We start from the raw sequence: 19,811 nt of genomic DNA, 5'->3' as shown, positions 1-19,811 counted from the left end.
CCCCTTACTCCAATTAAACACTTTCCTAACTTGTCTGTTCCTATCCCTCTCCAATGCTATGGTAAAGGAGATAAAATTGTGATCACTATCTCCAAAATGCTCTCCCACTGAGAGACCTGACATCTGACCAGGTTCATTTCCCAATACCAGATCAAGTACAGCCTCTCCTCTTGTAGGCTTATCTACATATTGTGTCAGGAAACCTTCATGAACACACCTAACAAACTCCACCCCATCTAAATCCCTTGCTCTAGGGAGATGCCAATCAATATTTGGGAAAATAAAATCTCCCACCACAACAACCTTGTTGTTATTACACCTTTCCAGAATTTGTCTCCCTATCTGCTCCTCAATGTCTCTGTGGTCTATAAAAAACACCCAGTAGAGATATTGACCCCTTCCTGTTTCTAACTTCCACACACAGAGACTCAGTAGACAATCTCTTCATGACTTCCTCCCTTTCTGCAGCCTTGACACTATCTCTGATTAGCAGTGCCATGACGCCACCTCTTTTGCCTCCCTCCCTGTCCTTTCTGAAACATCTAAAGCCTGGCACTCTAAGTAAGGATTCTTGCCCCTGAGCCATCCAAGTCTCTGTAATGGCCACAACATCTTAGCTCCAAGTATTGATCCACACTCTAAGCTCTGTTCATGATGCTTCTTGCATTAAAATAGACACATCTCAAACCATCGGTCTGAGCGTATCCCTTCTCTATCACCTGCCTATCTTCTCTCTTGCACTGTCTCCAAGCTTTCTCTATATATGAATCAACTGCCCCTTCCTCTGTCTCTTCAGTTCGGTTCCCACCCCCAAGCAATTCTAGTTTAAACTCTCCCCAACAGCCTTAGGAAACCTTCCCGCCAGGATACTGGTCCCCCTCAGATTCAGGTGCAACCCGTCCTTTTTGTACAGGTCACACCTGCCCCAAAAGAGGTCCCAATGATCCAGAAATCTGAATCCCTGCCCCCGCTCCAATCCCTCAGCCACGCATTTATCCTCCACCTCACTCTATTCCTATACTCCCTGTCATGAGGCACAGGCAGTAATCCCAAGATTACTACCTTTGAGGTCCTGCTTCTCAACTTTCTTCCTAACTCCCTGTAGTCTGTTTTCAGTACCTCCTCCCTTTTCCTACCTATTTTGTTGGTACCAACATGTACCACGACCTCTGGCCGATCAACTTCCCACTTCAGGATAACATGGATGCAATCAGAAACATACTGGACCCTGGCACCTGGGAGGCAAACTACCATCCTTGTTTCTTTCCTGCATCCACAGCATCGCCTGTCTGACCCCCTAACTATAGAGTCCCCTATTACTGCTGCCTGCTTCCTTTCCATACCCCTCTGAGCCACAGGGCCAGACTCTGTGCCAGAGGCATGGCCACTGTCGCTTCCTCCAGGTAGGCTGTCCCCCCAACACTACTCAAACAGGAGTACTTATTGTTAAGAGGGGCAGCCACAGGGGTACTCTCTAGTACCTGACTCTTGCCCTTCCCTCTCCTCACCGTTACCCACTTATCTGTCTCCCGAGGCCCCGGTGTGACTACTTGCCTATAGCTCCTCTCTATCACCTCCTCACTCTCCCTGACCAGACAAAGGTCATTGAGCTGCACCTCCATTTCCCTAACCCGGTCCCTAAGGAGCTGCAGCTTGACGCATCTGGTGCAGATGTGGCCGTCCAGGAGGCTGGGAGTCTCCCAGACTTCCCACACCTGACACCCTGTACAGAACACCAGCCTCACAGAGATACTTCTTCTTTCCATTCCTCACAGGTAATTTACCTCGCCTCCACCCATTATCGCCAAAGCCATACCACTCTGCCTCAGATCACTCCATCCATGACCATTCCTTTGATGGCCGCTCCGCTAGGCAGTGTCTCCCTTTTATGCCTGAACCTTCCCTGCTATTTAACTCATGATTGGTGTTCTAACCGCTGCCGACCTGCATGAAATCCCTTTTGGTAAAGCTTGATTAGGTGGTACAATTATTATTTTTCTTGTAGTTTAACTTTCTTGTGATTGCTTTTATTTTTTAACATAATCATTCGTTCATTCGTTATGTGCTATGTCATATGACGTGGGTGATCATGGTCTTTCTGTGACCGTGATTGTACTTGGCAAATTTTCTACAGAAGTGGTTTGCCATTGTCTTCTTCTGGGCAGTGCCTTTACAAGACGGGTGACCCCAGCCATTATCAATACTCTTCAGATAATGTCTGCCTGGCATCAGTGGTCACATAACCAGGACTTGTGATATGCACCAGCTGCTCATACGACCATCCACCACCTGCTCCCATGGCTTCACGTGACCCTGATCGAGTAGGGGTGGGGGTCTCAGCAGGTGCTACACCTTGCCCAAGGGTGACCCACAGGCTAGTGGAGGGAAGGAGCACCTTACTGCCTTCCATTTCCTTTATAGAGACGTGTCTCCACCCTGCCACCCAGCATCACCTATATACAGTACGTATAATTGTTCAGAAAACTTTCTTGTCATTATAGTAGTCTGTATTTTCTAGAAATTCTCAGTTTTTCTGCAGCAGGTGCCACACCACTTGAATCTGGCTATTTTATAAGCTAACCTGGAGTGTTTTCTCTTGTCAGAGTATGAGATGACCATGACTTCTTTTTCTTTGCCCCCCTCTTTCTTTGTTCTTGTAGCATTTAATGAAATGGCCGTAACCACACTGCTCTGTGCCTCAGTCTTGGTTTCCAAAGAGGTCCTGGATCAATATCACCAGATCCAGCTGAGTGAAGCTCGTTTCCCAAGGCGCCTTGCATTCATTCATTCTTCCTGTTTTCTCCTAGTTACTGCGATATTTTAATTGAGCGAGAGATTCTGATGCAGAAGTATATACACTTGGTTCAGATTGCAGAAACAGAGAAAATCGCAGCCCACCAACTCCGACAGCAACTTGAAGATCAAGACACTGAAATTGAGAGATTGAAGGCTGAGGTCAGTGGTCTGAACAATTTAACATATTATATCAATTTCTGATGGATGGCTAGAAATGAAAATATAGATGGAGGGTTCTTTTTCCTCCTCCATTTTGCTTTATTCTGATTTACTGTGTGACAGAGACAGAAACTTTACTACATGACTGCTATAACTCACGGACTAACACTATAGAAAGTGATGGATACAGCCCAGACCATCACAGGCAAACCCCTCCCCACCATTGAGCACATCCATCATCAAAGCACCTCATCCCGGCCATTCTCTTTTCTCACCACTACCATCAGGCAGGAGGTAAGGGAGCCCTAGGTCCCTTACCACCAGGGTCAGGAATAATTATTACCTTACAACCATCAGGGTCCTGAACTGGCATGGATAATTTCACTAATCACAATTCTGAACTAATTCCACAACCCACAGGTGCACTTTTAAGGACTCTTTACAGCTCATTTTTAAAAAAAATTTTGCAGAGTTTGTCTTCTTTTGTACTTTGGTTGTTTGTCACATTTTGCTTGTGTATAGTTTTTTAAAAAAATATAAGTTCTATTTTACTATTTATTTTTCCTGTAAATGATTGCAAGAAAATGAATCTCAAGGTAGTACTTGTTAACATATGATAAGGTAACTTTGATAATAAATTTACTTTGAACTTTGACCTCAGTATTTGTGACATTGTTAAACCATTCCAGTAATGGCTTGGAGAGTGGGTTGGGTTCAACTGAATATTCAGCAAATGTCCGGGCTAAGAGTTTGATTCATTTGGCTCTCCTTTACATTTGGAAAAGCAAAGCGGACGTCCGTTACAGCAGAGATCACGCAATTACCAGGTTACAAACAGGTAGGAATTGTGCAGAAATTCGAAAAGATCCAAGACTGAGAAGATGATCATGTGTGGAGGCAGATCTTTGATCAGAATCAGAATCACCTTATTACCAGTGTGTGAAACATACCAGAACTGATTGTGGTTCAGTGCCAAGCTTAAAACACAGGAAAACGCCATAACAGACAACATAATAGCAACCAACAATTTACAAGACAATAGAGCAAACAGCAATCAACAATTAGCAGAACAGTCTCATGAATAAATGTCAATAACCAAACTTAAATAAATGAGGGCACATGAACAGACTCAATAATTATCAACAGAACAAGGAAAACAGGGAAGACATTTAATGGGCATTCAATGGTTCCATTTAATATCAGAGAAGTGTACACAGTATACGACCTGAAATTCTTACTCTTCAAAGACATCCACAAAACAGATAAAAACCACAAAGAATGAATGGTAGGAAAACAGTGCCCCCCACCCCCTCCCATGCACAAGTAGCAGCAAAGTATCAACCCTCTCCCTCTCCCCACTTGTTCGAGCAGGAAGCTTCAGCGCCAACTACCCACCATGCAAGCGACAGCAAAGTCCCCAAAGAGAGACCATGATCTGCAGTCCAACAAAAACTATTGTTCACCCAACAATCTGACATGCCATAGGCTCTCTCTCTGACTAACAAGGGACGGAGAGAGAGGTTTCACCCTTTCCACAGTGAAGGGGAGACCAACAGAGCGCTGTTGTGATGTTGCAATCCGAAGTGAAGCTTATTCAAGCGCACCTGACTCGAGGATCAGCAGACTCTGTGTGTGTGTGTGTGTGTGTGTGTGTGTGTGTGTGTGTGTGTGTGTGTGTGTGAGAGAGAGGGAGAGAGAGAAAGAGTGAAAGTGGAAGAGAGAGAGAGAGAAAATGTCAACACAACATCATGGACTGTGCTGTTGTGTTCTATGCTCTTTGCTGGATGTATTACAATGTAAATGGGCTGCTCTTATGTTGAAAGATTGACTCTGTACATTAGAAAGAATGGAAGCAATGAATCATTCGAATTAATAATTTGTTTAGAATCCTGACAGGAATCTGGGTAAACAGTAATGGTAAAGTCCAAAAATCAATTGGAGGTCAGTTGTTAAAAGGACAGTATAGATTTTGCAATTCAAATTGTATGCTTGGGTTCTTAAACTTGGAAATATTATACACTATTTTCAGCTGCTATGGAAAATGGGATTGATAAGATGAAAATATTGATATGATGTGCAACACAAACAGTATGTTTAGAAAATTCTAATGATATTTGCATTGGTTACAGAGTTATGCATCAGAACTAGCCATGCTGGTTAGACGTTCCACTGAAGTCATTGAATTTAAATGCTCCTACCATAACAAATTTTCATTAATTGATGCCATTGTTCATAGAGATAGATGTAAGTTAAGTCCAGAAGTACATCCCTTTTTCCAGTCAGTCTCTTTGCAGAGTTTCAGACCTGTGTATCAGCCTCTGATGTAGCCTCTCGTTCACTTCTCCCTTATCCTCCGCTGTCCACTGGCGGCACAGTAACGTAGACCAGGATACACGGTAGCATGGTGGTTAGTGCAGTGCCTTACAGGGCCGGCGACTGGTGTGCAGTTACCATCGCTATCTGAAAAGAGTTAGCGCGTTCTCCCCGTGACTGCGTGGGCTTCCTCTGGGTGATTCAGTTTCCTCCCATTGTCCAAAGGCATCAGAGTTAGAGTTAGTGAGTTGTGGGCATGCTATGTTGGCGTCAGAAGCATAGGGACACTTGTGGGCTGCCCCCAGCACATCCTCTGACTATGTTGTTTGTTAACACAAATGACACATTTCACTGTGTGGTTCGATAACCATGAGACAAATAAAGCTAATATTTAAGCTAATCTATCTAAGCATTCTAACACCGAGTAACGGCATAAACTCAGCTTCAAGTAACATCTCTGTCTCACAGCACACATATCACAGTGGCCCTCTTGCACTTCTATATTTCATCGAGAAAAAGAAGAATATTAGTTTTATTTGTTACATGTACATTGAAACATAATGTAAAATGCATCATTTGCGTCAAATCAAACCAGTGAGGATTGTAGCGGGCAGCCTGCAAGTGTCACCAGGCTTCCAGTGCTAACATAGAATGCCCACAACTTACTTACCAGTGTAGCTAAGGGGAGGACGTACAGATTCCTTACAGACAGCGGTGGGAATTGAACTCTGATCTTACAGCTACTGCTGTACTGGGGTTACACTAACTGCTACACCACTGTGCCACCTCCGTCCATGAAACATTTGTTGAATTTGATCAATTTCAGATGGATCAGACAGTTCACAAAGAGACATAGAGCAACATAGTATGGTTGCAGGCCTTTCGGGCCTTCAAGTCAGGCTGACCATAGTGTCCACCTGCTAGACCCAATTTTCTGCATTCAGCCCATAACAGTCTAAGCCCCACCCCTCCATGTACCCAAACAAATGCTTCTTAAAGGTACCGTTGCCTCTGCCTAAGTCACTTCCTCTGGCAGCTCTCATTGCAAGTACTCACCACCCTCTGTGTGAAGAAATCACCTCTCAGGTTCTTTTCTTCTTTTTTCTTTTCAAATCTTTTTATTATTATTATCCAAAATTAACACGAGTACATCGAAGTAAGCAACACTTACAATGTCTCAAGAAAAAAACATAATTTTAAAGATTGAAAAAATTTTGGTGATAAAAAGAAAACCCTTCTAAGCAAGAAAAAGTGGGGGGGAAACCACATTAGGTGTTCAACCCCGGAGCCATACGTCATACAAAAAGCTTCTAAAGATAAACATCAAACTGCCAGCAAGAAAAAAAAAGTATTAGATCGTGGAGGAAATCTATCAATTAACTCAAATGATAATAATGAGCAAATGAATCCCATCTTTTCTCAAAATCAAGCATAGGTTCAAAGTTCAGGTTCCTTCAACCCCTCCACCTATTTTGTATCTGTGCCCTCTCGCTTTAGACTCCCCAAGCCTGCGGAAAAGCTATGAGTGCCCACCCGTATCCTTACCTCTCATCATTTTATAAACTTCTATATACTCATCATCCTCTGTGTGAAAAAGCTGGCTAATGCAGGCCAGCTATTTAATAAAAACAAAAGTATTTTTCATGTAGTGTTGCTAATCTCACCAATGTATTTGATACCATTTGGCAAACCGACCATTTCACAGAGTCATGGAGTACAGGCCCTTCGGCCCAGCTGGTCTGTGCTGACCACCCTCCCTACTCGTTCCAGATGCCTGCATTCGGCCCTTAACCCTACTACCCTTTCCCCACCATGTACCTACTCAAATGCCTCTTAAATGTTGCAATTGTACCTGCCTTGACCATTTTCTCTAGCAGCTCATTCCAGGTACTCAGTACCCTCTGTGTAAAGAAATTACCTCTCAGGTCTCTTCGATCTCTCCACATCTTGTATGTGTGCCCTCTCACCTTGGACTCTCCAACTCTGGGGAAAACCTATGATTGTTTCCATACCCCTCAGTATTTTATATACTTCTATGAGGTCACCCTCATTCTCCAGTGCTCTAGAGAATAAAGATCTAGTGTGGCCAACTTCTCCCTATAACTCAGGCCCTTTTGTCCAGGAAGCATCCCTGCTAACCTCTTCTTCACCCTCTCAATGTGTGACCTATAATAGGGTAACCAAAACTGCGCCCAATACTCCAAGTGTGAAAAGAAGGAAAGTGGATACATAGCAGTAATTTCCAAGTCATATACACCCAGTCTTGAAATTATATCATCATTCCTATATTGGTATTGGCGTGTGGAACCGAGAAGTCCTCCCTCATCAATTTGTTAGCAAAAGGACGCTGTAATTGAAGATGGCATCTGACTGTCATCTAGTTGAGGGTAGTTAGAGCTTGGCACAGATAAGTGGCCCTGGCAAAGTTTATGGATAACTAAAAGAACAATAATGTTTTATTCAACCAACACACATCAAAGTTGCTGGTGAATGCAGCAGGTCAGGCAGCATCTCTAGGAAGAGGTACAGTCGACATTTCAGGCCGAGATCCTTTGTAAGGACTAACTGAAAAAAGAGCTAGTAAGAGATTTGAAAGTGGGAGGGGGAGGGGGAGATCCAAAATGATAGGTGAAGACAGGAGGGGGAGGGATGGAGCCAAGAGCTGGACAGGTGATTGGCAAAAGGGATATGAGAGGATCATGGGACAGGAGGCCTAGGGAGAAAGAAAAGGGGGAGGGGGGGAAACCCAGAGGATGGGCAAGGGGTATAGTGAGAGGGGAAGAGGGAGAAAAAGGAGAGTGAGAGAAAGAATGTGTGTATATAAATAAATAACGGATGGGGTACGAGGGGAAGGTGGGGCATTAGCAGAAGTTTGAGAAGTCAATGTTCATGCCATCAGGTTGGAGGCTACCCAGACGGAATATAAAGTGATGTTCCTCCAACCTGAGTGTGGCTTCATCTTTACAATAGAGGAGGCCATGGATAGACATGTCAGAATGGGAATGGGATGTGGAATTAAAATGTGTGGCCACTGGGAGATCCTGCTTTCTCTGGCAGACAGAGCGTAGGTGTTCAGCAAAGCGGTCTCCCAGTCTGCATCAGGTCTCGCCAATATATAAAAGGCCACATCGGGAGCACCGGACGCAGTATATCACCCCAGCCGACTCACAGGTGAAGTGTCACCTCACCTGGAAGGACTGTTTGGGGCCCTGAATGGTGGTAAGGGAGGAAGTGTAAGGGCATGTGTAGCACTTGTTCTGCTTACAAGGATATATCCTTTACTGAAGATGATGGATTGCTCACTTTTTATTAAAACAATTTTCACAGTGTGTAAGATCTCACACCAGATCTTGCAGATGTTGGAAATCCAGAGCAACACACACAAAACGCTGGAGGAACTCAACAGGTCAGGCAGTATCTATGGAGGGGAATAAATATTTGACGATTCAATTTGAGACATATCATCAGGACAGGAAAGCAGCTGGGGAGTGAGCCAAGATGAAGAGATGAGCAAGATCTGGCGGGTGATAGCTGGATGCTGTATATGGCATGAACATTGATTGGTTTCCCAATCTCTTGGTAATCAGTAAAAATTTATGATTACAGTACATATACATTACCGTGTATACAGTGAGATTCATTTTCTTACAGGTATCTACAGCTGTTTATTCCTCATCTCACCAGCCCTATCACCCCTTCTCTCTCCCCTCCCCACCCTCTTGATCTGCCCATCACCTACACATTCCTCCCTTGAGTTCCCCTCCTCACTTTCTTCCTTTTTTTTCCATGGGCCGCTGTCCTCTCCTATCAGATTCCATCTTCTTCGGCCCTTTGTCAATTCCACCTATCATCTCCCAGCTTTTTACATCATTTCCTACTCTTCCCTTCCCTCAGCTGCCTATTAACCCCCTTGCTTGGCCCCACTCGCCGGCTCGTACTCCACCTCTCCACTGAATTTTACTGGCTGCCTCCTCTCTTTCTTTGCAATCCAGGTGAAATGTCTCATCCTGAAACGTTGACAGTCCATTTCCCTCTGTAGACACTGCCTGACCTGCTGAGTTCATCCAGCATTTTGTGCTTTAGCAATGCATAAAATGCTCTTTAATCCCAATGTTAGCTAACTGTGTTATTTTAGTAGTAAAAGAGCTTTGTTCTAGTCTAAGTGTGGGGGTGAATGAGCAGTAATAATGCGTGATAAGTACGGTTTTCAGATCTTTTGAGAAATTACAGTTATAATGAACAAAACAGTCAGTGTCAATCTGATCAAGTCAGCTTGTGAGTTTATCTAGGAATCATGCCCTCTGTTATTATGATTATTTCTCTTTTGTTTCTAAGATTGTTGCTGTGAAAAAGACTAAGGAACGGATGCGGCCATACCAAGGATATCCTGAGGAAGAAGACCCGGATATTAAAAAGATTAAAAAGGTGATATAATATTGAATAAAGTTACTATTGCATAGATTTCTGTTAAAATCAGAAGAACAATATCACTGCAACTCAAACACCTCAAAAAATACACGTCATCTGCTGGCGGAGTGAAGGAAGGTTATCACGAAGTGCGTTGGCAATATAGGAACCCAAGTGCAGAGGAAAGACAGACTGATATAGAGTGGTAATGAGTGTTTATATATAATAATTCAAAAATAACAGCAGTGGCTCAGTTGGATGCTTCTGGGAAAAGTAACATTCTCAAAACTAGGACCCCACAATTAGTGCTAATCAGGCGTCTACTTAAATAATCCAAGTAACACGGAATACCTGAATTTATCAAAATAAACTTAACAAGCTTAAACAGAAAGCACCAGGAGACTGAATTATAAAGAGCGAGTCACTTGAGAAAAACACTAGGAACTCAAAATGATTAATAACTCTTATTAAACAACAATTAACCAATTCAGGTGCTCTAAGAAATCCTTGGAGCCCAACACTCTCTGGCCTGAAAAGCTCATTGCAAAGGTAGGAAAATGCAGTGGCAGTAACAATCAGCATAGCCAGGATCCTACTGACATAGAGACTGGTGGTGTTGTAGATGTGACATTGTCAGCAGTTGGAGCTGGGCTGAGAAGTGTCCTATTGAGTCCAACCTGCAAAAGTGTGAAGTGCTTCACTTTGGAAGGTTGAATTTGAACATAGAGTAAATGGTTAGTGGCAGGATTCTTAGCAGTGTGGAGGAGAGAGGGATCTTGGGGGTTCATGTTTATAGATCCCTCAAAGTTGCCATGCAGTTGATAGGGTGGATATGAAGGCATATGGTGTGTTGGCCTTCATTAGGTGGGGGATTGAGTTCAAGAGGTAATGTTGCAGTTCTATAAAACCCTTTGTGGGACAACACAGTGGACTGAAGGCCCTGTATAGTTCTATGTTCTGAGTTCTTAAGATAACAATGAGATCTCCCTTGTCCCCTCTACATCATGTCTTTCCATGCATAATCCTGATGTAGAGAAGACTGGGTACTTTTCCCATCGATGTTTAACTGGTGAATAATCTAAATTCTTTTGCCAGCTATTGAGGCTAACAAGTGATAATGCATTCAAATATATTCAACACAAATCAAACTAATAAAAATTACTTTACATACACTCAGTGGCCTCTTTGTTAGACACACCTGTATACCTGCTTCTTAATACAAACTCCATGCATAAAAGCATGCAGACGTGGTCAAGAGGTTCAGTTATTATTCAGACCAAACATCAGAATGAGGAAGAAATATGACCCAAGTGACTTTGACAGTGGAATGATTGTTAGTGACAGATGGGGTGGTCTGAGTATCTCAGAAACTGCTGATCTCCTTGGATTTGCACGCACAACAGTCTCCAGGGTTTACAGAGAATGGTGAAATAAACAAAAAACATACAGTGAGTGGTAGTTCTGTGGGCGAAAACACATTGTTAATGAGGGAGGCCAGAGGAGAATGGCCAGGATAGTTCAAGTTAACAGGAAGGTGACAGTAACTCAAATAACCATGTTTTACAACAGTAGTGTGCAGAAGAACATCTCTGAATGAACAAAACATCAAACCTTGAATTGGATAGACTGCAACAGCAGAAGACCACAACCATCCAGTTAGTGGTCACTTTATTAGGTACAGGAGGTAGCTAATAATGTGGCCACTGAGTGTATTAAGATCAAATACTTAAAAATATTTCAAAAGCTTTCAAATAAAGGCAGCAAAACTTAAAGAGGTGCCAATACTCATCATAATTCTGAAGATAATGGAGGAAAACTGTGTGTGTCCCAGGCTGCAGTTGGTTGTTTGATGGGAATGTAAGTGCTGGGAGATGGCCATGGACAAGTGTGGTCATGAAGCCACCACCAAGGAATTCAGAATGTTCTCATTCCTACAGCTTGAGTGGAAATCTCAAGGTTTCTGGCACTGGTGGGAGGAAAGGTCAGAAGTTCAGTGTGGAACTTCCATTACTTCCTGGCCAAATCCAGCTCAAGGATTGGCTCAAGCAAGCTCAGGATCGGCATTTCCATGTGGAAGTTCCATCGCTTCCCTGCCAATCCAGCCCAAGGCTTGACTCATGCCAGTACTGGGATGGTGCCTACTAGTTGCTTAGACTTTTCCACCAGCAACAAAGTGCGGAGATCTTTGCTTTCCCTTTTTCAGGGGTCCACCACGAATATGAAGAGATTCTCGCCCTGAATATCTAAGACATGGTCAATGTCTGAGTCCCTCCTGGCTCCATTAAAGAGATCCAATTCTTTGAACAGTTGTACAATGTTACCCCACTGTAACTGGATAAATGGACCATTCAAAAGCCAATCTTTTCGGCTCTACTTTAAGAAAGCTTTCTCTGCTTGTACATCAAGTTCCTCATTTGGTTAGAACGTTGATGCAAATCTGCTTCGTGGTTAATTTCTATTTCCAAACGTACAAGGTCCTTCAGCATGAAGTGTGTTCATTCACTATGTGCTGTGCCGTATGATTTGGGCAATCGTGGTCCGTGACCACGATTGTTCTCGGCAAATTTTTCTACAGAAGTTGTTTGGCATTGTTGCCTTCTGGGCAGTGTCTGTAAAAATGTGTATCTGCTATAAACATGGTGAAACACTGGAAGAAGCAGAAAGTGTGCTGATGTGATGTGCCAGTAGAATTCGAACACAATCGCCTTGTAAAATCCACTGGAGTCCAGTCCTGGGGTTGAAGGACCGTGTTGTTCTTGTTCCTCTTTGTGCCTCATTGGACATCGGGCGTCAAGCCTAGCTGTTCCTTTAGCATTTTGTCTGTTACGAGGCCGAGTTGCTAGCTCGACACTCTACCCAGCTGGGATGGCCATGCGTAACGAGCCGGCCGGATCTGAACCCGGGGCCACTTGGCTGGAAGTCTGGTGTGGATGTCACCATGCCACCAGCTGGCTAAAAGGACTGTATGAGCTGTGTGTATGTGTGGGTGGGTGGGTGGCTGGGAGGAGCGGGGCTTGTTTTGCTGTTGTTGTTTTGTTGCTCGTTCTGTTTGGTGTTGTTCTGCTGAACATGCTGGGCGTGGTACGTTGGCACCAGACTGTGAGGTGACACTTGTGGACTGCCCCCAGTGCTCCTCGGGCTGGGTGTCAACACAGACAACCCACTTCACTGTATGTTTCAATGTACACGTAATAAATAAACCTGAATCTGGAATTTTGAAATGACTTCACAGGCATATGCATATTTAAATTAACAAGGGCAGGTCTGCACCATCACTCAGTAAGCTCCTGGCTGGTCAGATTGTTACCATAACACCTCCTTCCTACCATCCCTCACTCAACCTTTCTTATTAGTAACCTAACTACCTTAAAAATATTCAACATCACTGCTTCCACTGACCTTTAACAAAGAGAGTTCAGAAGGTTCACAGCCCTCAGAGAGAAAATAAAACGACCTCTCCTCTCCGTTAAGAAGAGATATCTGATCCACATTTAAACAGAAGAGGTTCTGCAGATGCTGGAAATCCAGAGCAACACACACAAAATGCTGGGGGAGCTCTGAAAGGCCAGCAGCACGTTCTGGTGGTTGCCCATCGTATCAGAAACCTGTGCGGGAGAGGTTTAGAAGTGAAAAGGCCGTTGCACTGGCACAGTCCCACTCTCTCGATCTCAGAAGTTTAGGTCCAGTGGTACAAACAAGCATCACAAACTGGGGCCTTCCTTGGTTGCAGTGGATGACCACGACATCTTCTGTGCCTTGTCACGCCCTGAGCGTTACTGAGCCGCCTTCCTGGCCATTGGATCTTATCCGCCCAGTCTGCCGGAGCCGACTTGGCATGCTAGGACAGGCATGTCCCTAGGCCACCGGGGCTCTGAGACCCGCCCGCTACCCTCACTTGGTTTAGCCCGTCTGTCGAAGCTGTGTATCAGGGTGTGGCCGCCGTCGCATGCATCAACTACTTGAGGCCACAGGTGACAGCTGACAGCTGAGTGTCTGGTGGGGACCAAAGGTGAGCAAACTGCCCCAGAATGGACACAAGCTCCTCCACCAGGGGTGCTACCCCTCCCTGGACACCCTAAGACTCCACGGCTGCATCTATGAAAGGGAATGAACAGACCTCAGAGTTCTACAAACTCTGGCTGTTCAAATATTATCTTTCTTTAAATTTTCTCTTTCTGAAATGAACAATATACTACTTCCCTACTATAATCCATCTACCTGATCTTTGCCTTCTCATTTAGTTTGCCTATGTCTTGTTGCCACCTCCTTGTGTTCTTTGCACAACTTAGTTTCCATTGATCTTTCTGTCAACAGCACTTTCGTTTCATTTGTTTGTTGCAACTAATCTGGTTTCTTCAGGCGCGAGATAAGTCTGCTTTCCCTGACAAATGCGAGCGAGCTCTGCAGAGGCCTGAAATTCTTCACTCGATTGGCTAGAGCTCCATCTAGTGGATTAAATTGTACAGATGCATTTTATTAATATCCACACTGCACCCTGCATCGTTAAACCTAATGGGCAAGGTCCTTGAAATTGGTTCCTTTAAAATAGGTGTACGGTTAGTTGGTCACATGGATGTAATTGGGAGGCGTGGGCCTGTAAGGCCGGAAGAGCCAGTTACCATACTCTATCTCTAAACAAATAACATAAAATCCGTCAAGCTTTAGTACATGAATCCACAGCATAATTATAGGGACCGTGTCATAAAATAGGTTTCATATATTATCATATATACGAGGGGGAGGCATTGTAAGATAATTGGAGGAAAGCATAGTGGGGATGTCAGAGGTAGGCTTTTTACACGTGGAGGTGGGTGTGTGGAACACCTTGCCAGGGGCGGTGGTAGAGGCAGATACACTAGGGACATTTAACAACCTCTTAGATAGGCACATGGATGGTAGAAAAAAGGAGAACTATGCAGGAGGGAATGGTTAGATCGATCTTAGGGTAAGTTAAAAGGTCGGCACAATTTTGTGGGCCGAAGGGCCTGTACTGTGTTGCCATGATCTATATCAATAATAAAAGTCAAGCCAGTGCAGGACTTACTTTGTGGATGGTAGATCTATGTAGTAGAACAGTGGGACCTAGGAGTACAAGTACATAGTTTATTGAAAGCAGTGTCACAGGTAGATGGCGTTCTGGCCTACATCAGTCAGAAAACTTGAGTTGAGGCACTGGGACATTACATTGCAATTGTATAAGTCACTGGCGAGACTGCACTTGGAGTACAGTGTACAGTTTTTGGTCACCCTGTTATAGGTAAGACGTGGTTAAACTGGAAAGAGTGTAGAACAGATTTACGAGGATGTTGCCAGGACGACAGGGCCTGAGTTGTAGGGAGAGATTGACCAGGCTGGGTCTTTGTTCCTTTGAATGTGGGGGAATGAGGATCAGCCTTATAGAGCTAATTAAAATTATGACAGACGTAGATAAGCTGGGTGGTTAGTTTTCCCTGTGAGGGAGGGTGGGGGGAGACCAAAGCAAGGTGTATAGATTTAGGGTGAGAGGTGAAAAATTGAAAAGGGATCTGAGGGGCAAAATTTTCACATGGGCAGTGTGGGAATATGGAACGAGCAGTCAGAGGAAGTGGTTGAGGTAGGTACAATAATATTATTTAAGAAGCACTTGAACAGGTAGATAGGGAAACAGGGCTTGGAGGGATATGGGGCAAACACAGAAAACTGGGACCAGCTGGGTGGGCACTGTAGTCAGCATGGACTGTTGGGCCAAAGGGCCTCTTCCCTTGCTGTATTGCTCTGTGGCTCTGATGTACTTTGCCCTATTCCCTGTATATTCAGGGAAAAGTAGAACATTCAGCTATAAGGTTAAATTGGAGAATCTGAGTTGTTCTTTAAGCAAAGCAGCTTGTTAGAAGGTTTAATCAGAGAGTACAGGATCACAACTGCTGTAGTCAAGGGAAACAGATGGATCTGTTCGCATTGGTGGGTGATTAAGACCAGAAGACAGGAGCAGAATTAGGCCATTTGGCCCATCGAGTCTGCTCTGTCATTCCATCATGGCTGATTTATTATCCATCTCAATCCCATTCTCCTGCCTTCCTTTTCTAACAGTTGCCGCCCTGATTAATCAAGAACCTATCAACCTACGCTTTAAATTTACTCAATGACTTGGCCTCCACAACCATCTGTGGCAATGAATTCCACAGATTCACCACTCTGTGGTTAATGGAATTCCTCCTCATCTCTGTTCTAAAGGGACATCCTTGTATTCTGAGGCTCTGCTCTCTGGTCCTAGACTCTACCACCATGGGAAACATCTTCTCCATATCCACTCTGTCTTGGCCTTTCAATATTTGATAAGTTTTATTGCGATTCCCTCTCTCATTCTTCTAAACTCCAGCAAGTACACGCCCAGAGTCATCAAATGGTCCTCATTTGCCAACCCTTTCATTCCTGGGATCATTCTTGTGAACCTCCTCTGGACCCTCTCCAATGCCAGCACATCCTTTCTTAGATACAGGGCCCAAAACTGCTCACAATGCTCCAAATGTGGCCTAATCAATGCCTTATAAGGCTGCAACAAAAGGGTCAGGGGCACAAACTAAAGCTTTGGCCAAAAGCTACAAGATAACTCTGAGTGAAAGTGTTTGCCCATTTAACCAGCCTCTCAATGGAGAAAAAAGACAGCAGAAGTTTTCCAGATGAAACCCTGCACCAGAACTGAATAAACCTGATCCTGAAGTAAATCAGAATCAGGTTTATTATCACTCTCTCATAACATATGAAATGTGTTGTTCAAGAGGGGAGGGCTTTAACGGACACCTGAAGGGCAAGTTTCACCCAGAGGGAGGTCGGTATATGTAATATGCTGCCAGAAGAAGTGGTTGATCAGGTATCTTGGGATTACGTAGAAGGGAATCTTTGTTGACATGGACCAGTTGGGTCAAAGGGCCAGAGCCCAGTGGTGGGCAGAATGGCCTCCATCATCTCATCATAATTCTGTGGCTTTAATTTCTTTTAAAGAAACTTTGCTCTGCTGTTGTCAACAAGTAAAGAGACTTGATTGTTGCCTGTTCCCTGTTTCCACGTTGTGTCTGGTGCCTGTTTACTCTGACTGAAATTATTATGGGGAGAAAGTGCAGAGTTCCTTGAAGTTTATTTTTTTCCGTTATTTATCTCGAGATACGGTGAGGAAGGGGCTCTTTGGCCCTTTGAGCTACGCTGCTCAGCAATCCCCGACAACCCTGATTTAACCCTAACCAAATCACAGATCAATTTACAGTCACCAATTAAACTACGCGGTACGTCTTTTGACTGTGGATGGAAACTGGAGACCCAGGAGGAAAACCTTGCATTCCATTGGAGTACTGAGGCTCCTTACTGGGGATGCCAGGATTGAACTCCAAGCTCCCAGAACTGACGCCCAGAGCTGTAATAGTGTCTCTACGGTACCGTGGCGCCCCTTGTAAATCCTGCAACATGCAGAAAATATAATCGTTAAAATTTCCTGTTGACAGTGTCTTTGCATTGAGAGGAAAGTTGTTAATGAAAACATCACAAAGCTGGCTGTATCACGGTCTGGTACGGGCGGTGGGGCTACTGCACAGGATCAAAGTAAGCTGTAAAATTAGTCAACTCCATCATGGGCACCAGCCTCCGTAGTACCCAGTACACAGAAACATAGAAAGCCTACAACACAATACAGGCCCTTCGGCTCACAAAGCTGTGCCGAATCTGTACTTACTTAGAAATTACCTAAGGTTACCCATAGCCCTCTATTTTCTTGAGTTCCATATAACTGTCCAGGAGTCTCTTAAAAGACCCTATCATATCCGCCTCCACCACCGTCACTGGCAGCCCATTCCACGCACTCATCACTCTCTGGGTCAAAAACTTACCCCTGACATCTTCTCTGTACCTACTTCCAAGCACCTTAAAACTGTGCCCTCTCGCGTTAGCCATTTCAGCCCTGGGAAAAAGCCTCTGACTAATAACACATGATCAATGACTGTACTCCAAGAACTCCAGGTGGGGCCTGACCAGGGTCCTATAAAGCTGTAAAGAAGGAAACCCATAGGAAGAACATTCAAATTTCTTATTGGCAGTGGGGGGAATTGAACCCATATCACTGGTACTGCAAGGTGTTGTGCTAACCTTGGTGGTTTGAAGACCACAATGGAAGTGCACATCCGACATCAATGTCCTGATGAAGGGTCTTGGCTTGAAACAGCATTCTTCTGCAAATGTTATCTGATCTGCTGAGTTCCTCCAGCATTTTGTGTTTGTTACATCTTCAAGGAGCGGTGCCTCAACAAGACAGCGTCCATCATTAAGGACTCTCACCACCCAGGACATGCCCTCTTCTCATTGTTACCATCAGGTAGGAGGTACAGAAGCCTGAAGGCACACACTCAATGATTCAGGAACAACTTCTTCCCCTCTGCTATTGGATTTCTAAATGGACATTGAACCCATGAACACTACCTCACTACTTTTTAATTTCTGTTTTTGCACTACTTATTTAATTTAACCATTACTATATATATATATATATATATATATCTTTACTGTAAGTCACAGTTTTTAAAAAAAAATTATCATGTATTGCATTGTGCTGCTGTCACAAAGTTAACAAATGTCACGACATGTACCAGTGGTATTAAATGTGATTCTGATTCTGATTCAATTACAAGAGATTTCACCAATTCCACACTTCACGCTTTGAGTTACAAAATCAGGACAATGTTACGTCTGTAGCAGTGCCAAAGCACCAGTCAGGGATGATGCAAATGTATAATTAGTCACTGTGAAATAAAGCCACTGTATCACTCCGTGCTGTCAGGGAAATAATCTGTGTAGGTGTACGTTTATGAACAATACTTCTGTTTTGTTCCTTTACCATTGTAACTTATAGGTTCAGAGTTTCATGAGAGGCTGGCTGTGTCGAAGAAAATGGAAGACGATTGTTCAGGATTACATCTGCTCCCCGCACGCTGAGAGCATGAGGAAACGGAATCAGATAGTCTTCAATATGGTCGAGGCAGAGGCTGAATACGTACAGCAGCTCTATGTCCTCATCAACTGTTTCCTGCGGCCCCTGAGGATGGCTGCCAGCTCAAAGAAGCCGCCCATAAGTCACGACGACGTCAGCAGCATCTTCCTCAACAGGTATTAGGCACTTTGCCTCAGACGACGTTTAACTGCGTTTATAATTTCAATTGATGTTCTTTTTCCTTCGCGAATTGGGTATCAGTTGCTTTGATATTGAAATTGTCATCTTGGGTGCTTCCAGTCCCTTGCATTGATATCAGATGTAACAAACACAAAATGCTGGAGGAGCTCAGCAGATCAGATAGCATCTGCAGAGGAATGTCATTTTGGGCCAAGACCCTTCATCAGGACATCGATGTCAGACGTGCATTTCGCTTGTGGTCTTCAGACCATCATAATTTTTAAAGGCACAAGAGATTTTGCAGATGCTGGAAATCCAGAGCAACACACACACAAAGTAGTGTTTCATTGATTCTATTGTATTTCTTTGTTCTACTGTGAATGCCTGCACGAAAAAGAGACATCTACTGTACGTACTTTGATAATAAATTTACTTGGAACGTTGTGCAAAACACTAGAGGAACTCAGGAGGTCAGGCAGCATCTTTGGAGAGGAATGAACAGTCGATGTTTTGGGCCGAGACCCTGATGAGGTCCTGATGCAGAGTGTCTGCCCGAAACATCAACTGCTTATTCCTCTGCATGCATGCTATTTGTCCTGTTGAGCTCCTGCAGTATTTTATGTGTGTTACTGTAGCTTTTAAAGGAAAACTTTAGATGTGTAATCTGTTGTAACTCTGGAAACCGTAGCATCCCACTTACATAAATGCTAAATAGATTTATTTTAGTGATGTTAAATGCAGGTCAACATTGCATTGCATACTAGCCTTGAAATAGAGGTGCATGGTTTGCATTCAGATGACAGATGGTTATAGAGCATTAATTTACTGTTGTGAATATAAATTACAGTTGTTTAGTAAGACTATTTTAATCAACATCAGTTCCAAGGGGTTGTTACTGAAGGGAAATTAGAATCCATAAATTATTGACTCAGACAACCCACACAACCAAGGCTACTGCTTCTACTTAAGCCCATCAAACCTACTGGGGCATAGGCTGCTGGAAGCA

The 19,811-nt window shown here is 43.9% G+C and overlaps 1 protein-coding gene across 4 annotated transcripts in view; it reads left to right on the top strand.

Moving 5' to 3' along the window:
• rasgrf2b (Ras protein-specific guanine nucleotide-releasing factor 2b) overlaps positions 1 to 19,811 on the top strand; it is a 169,079-nt gene that overhangs the window by 51,908 nt on the left and 97,360 nt on the right. For 3 of the 4 annotated variants that reach the window (XM_072281287.1, XM_072281290.1, XM_072281291.1), the window contains exons 3-5: positions 2,808 to 2,955; positions 9,604 to 9,693; positions 18,548 to 18,801. In XM_072281287.1, coding sequence (XP_072137388.1) covers positions 2,808 to 2,955; positions 9,604 to 9,693; positions 18,548 to 18,801 — 492 coding nt within the window. The remainder of the gene's footprint in view (positions 1 to 2,807; positions 2,956 to 9,603; positions 9,694 to 18,547; positions 18,802 to 19,811) is intronic. The other variant, XM_072281289.1, reaches the window with a different exon arrangement.

This window comes from Mobula birostris, chromosome 17 (genome assembly GCF_030028105.1).
Source record: "Mobula birostris isolate sMobBir1 chromosome 17, sMobBir1.hap1, whole genome shotgun sequence".
In the NCBI taxonomy this organism is placed as follows: Eukaryota; Metazoa; Chordata; class Chondrichthyes; order Myliobatiformes; family Myliobatidae; genus Mobula; species Mobula birostris.
This window is presented reverse-complemented; position numbering and strand designations above follow the sequence as displayed.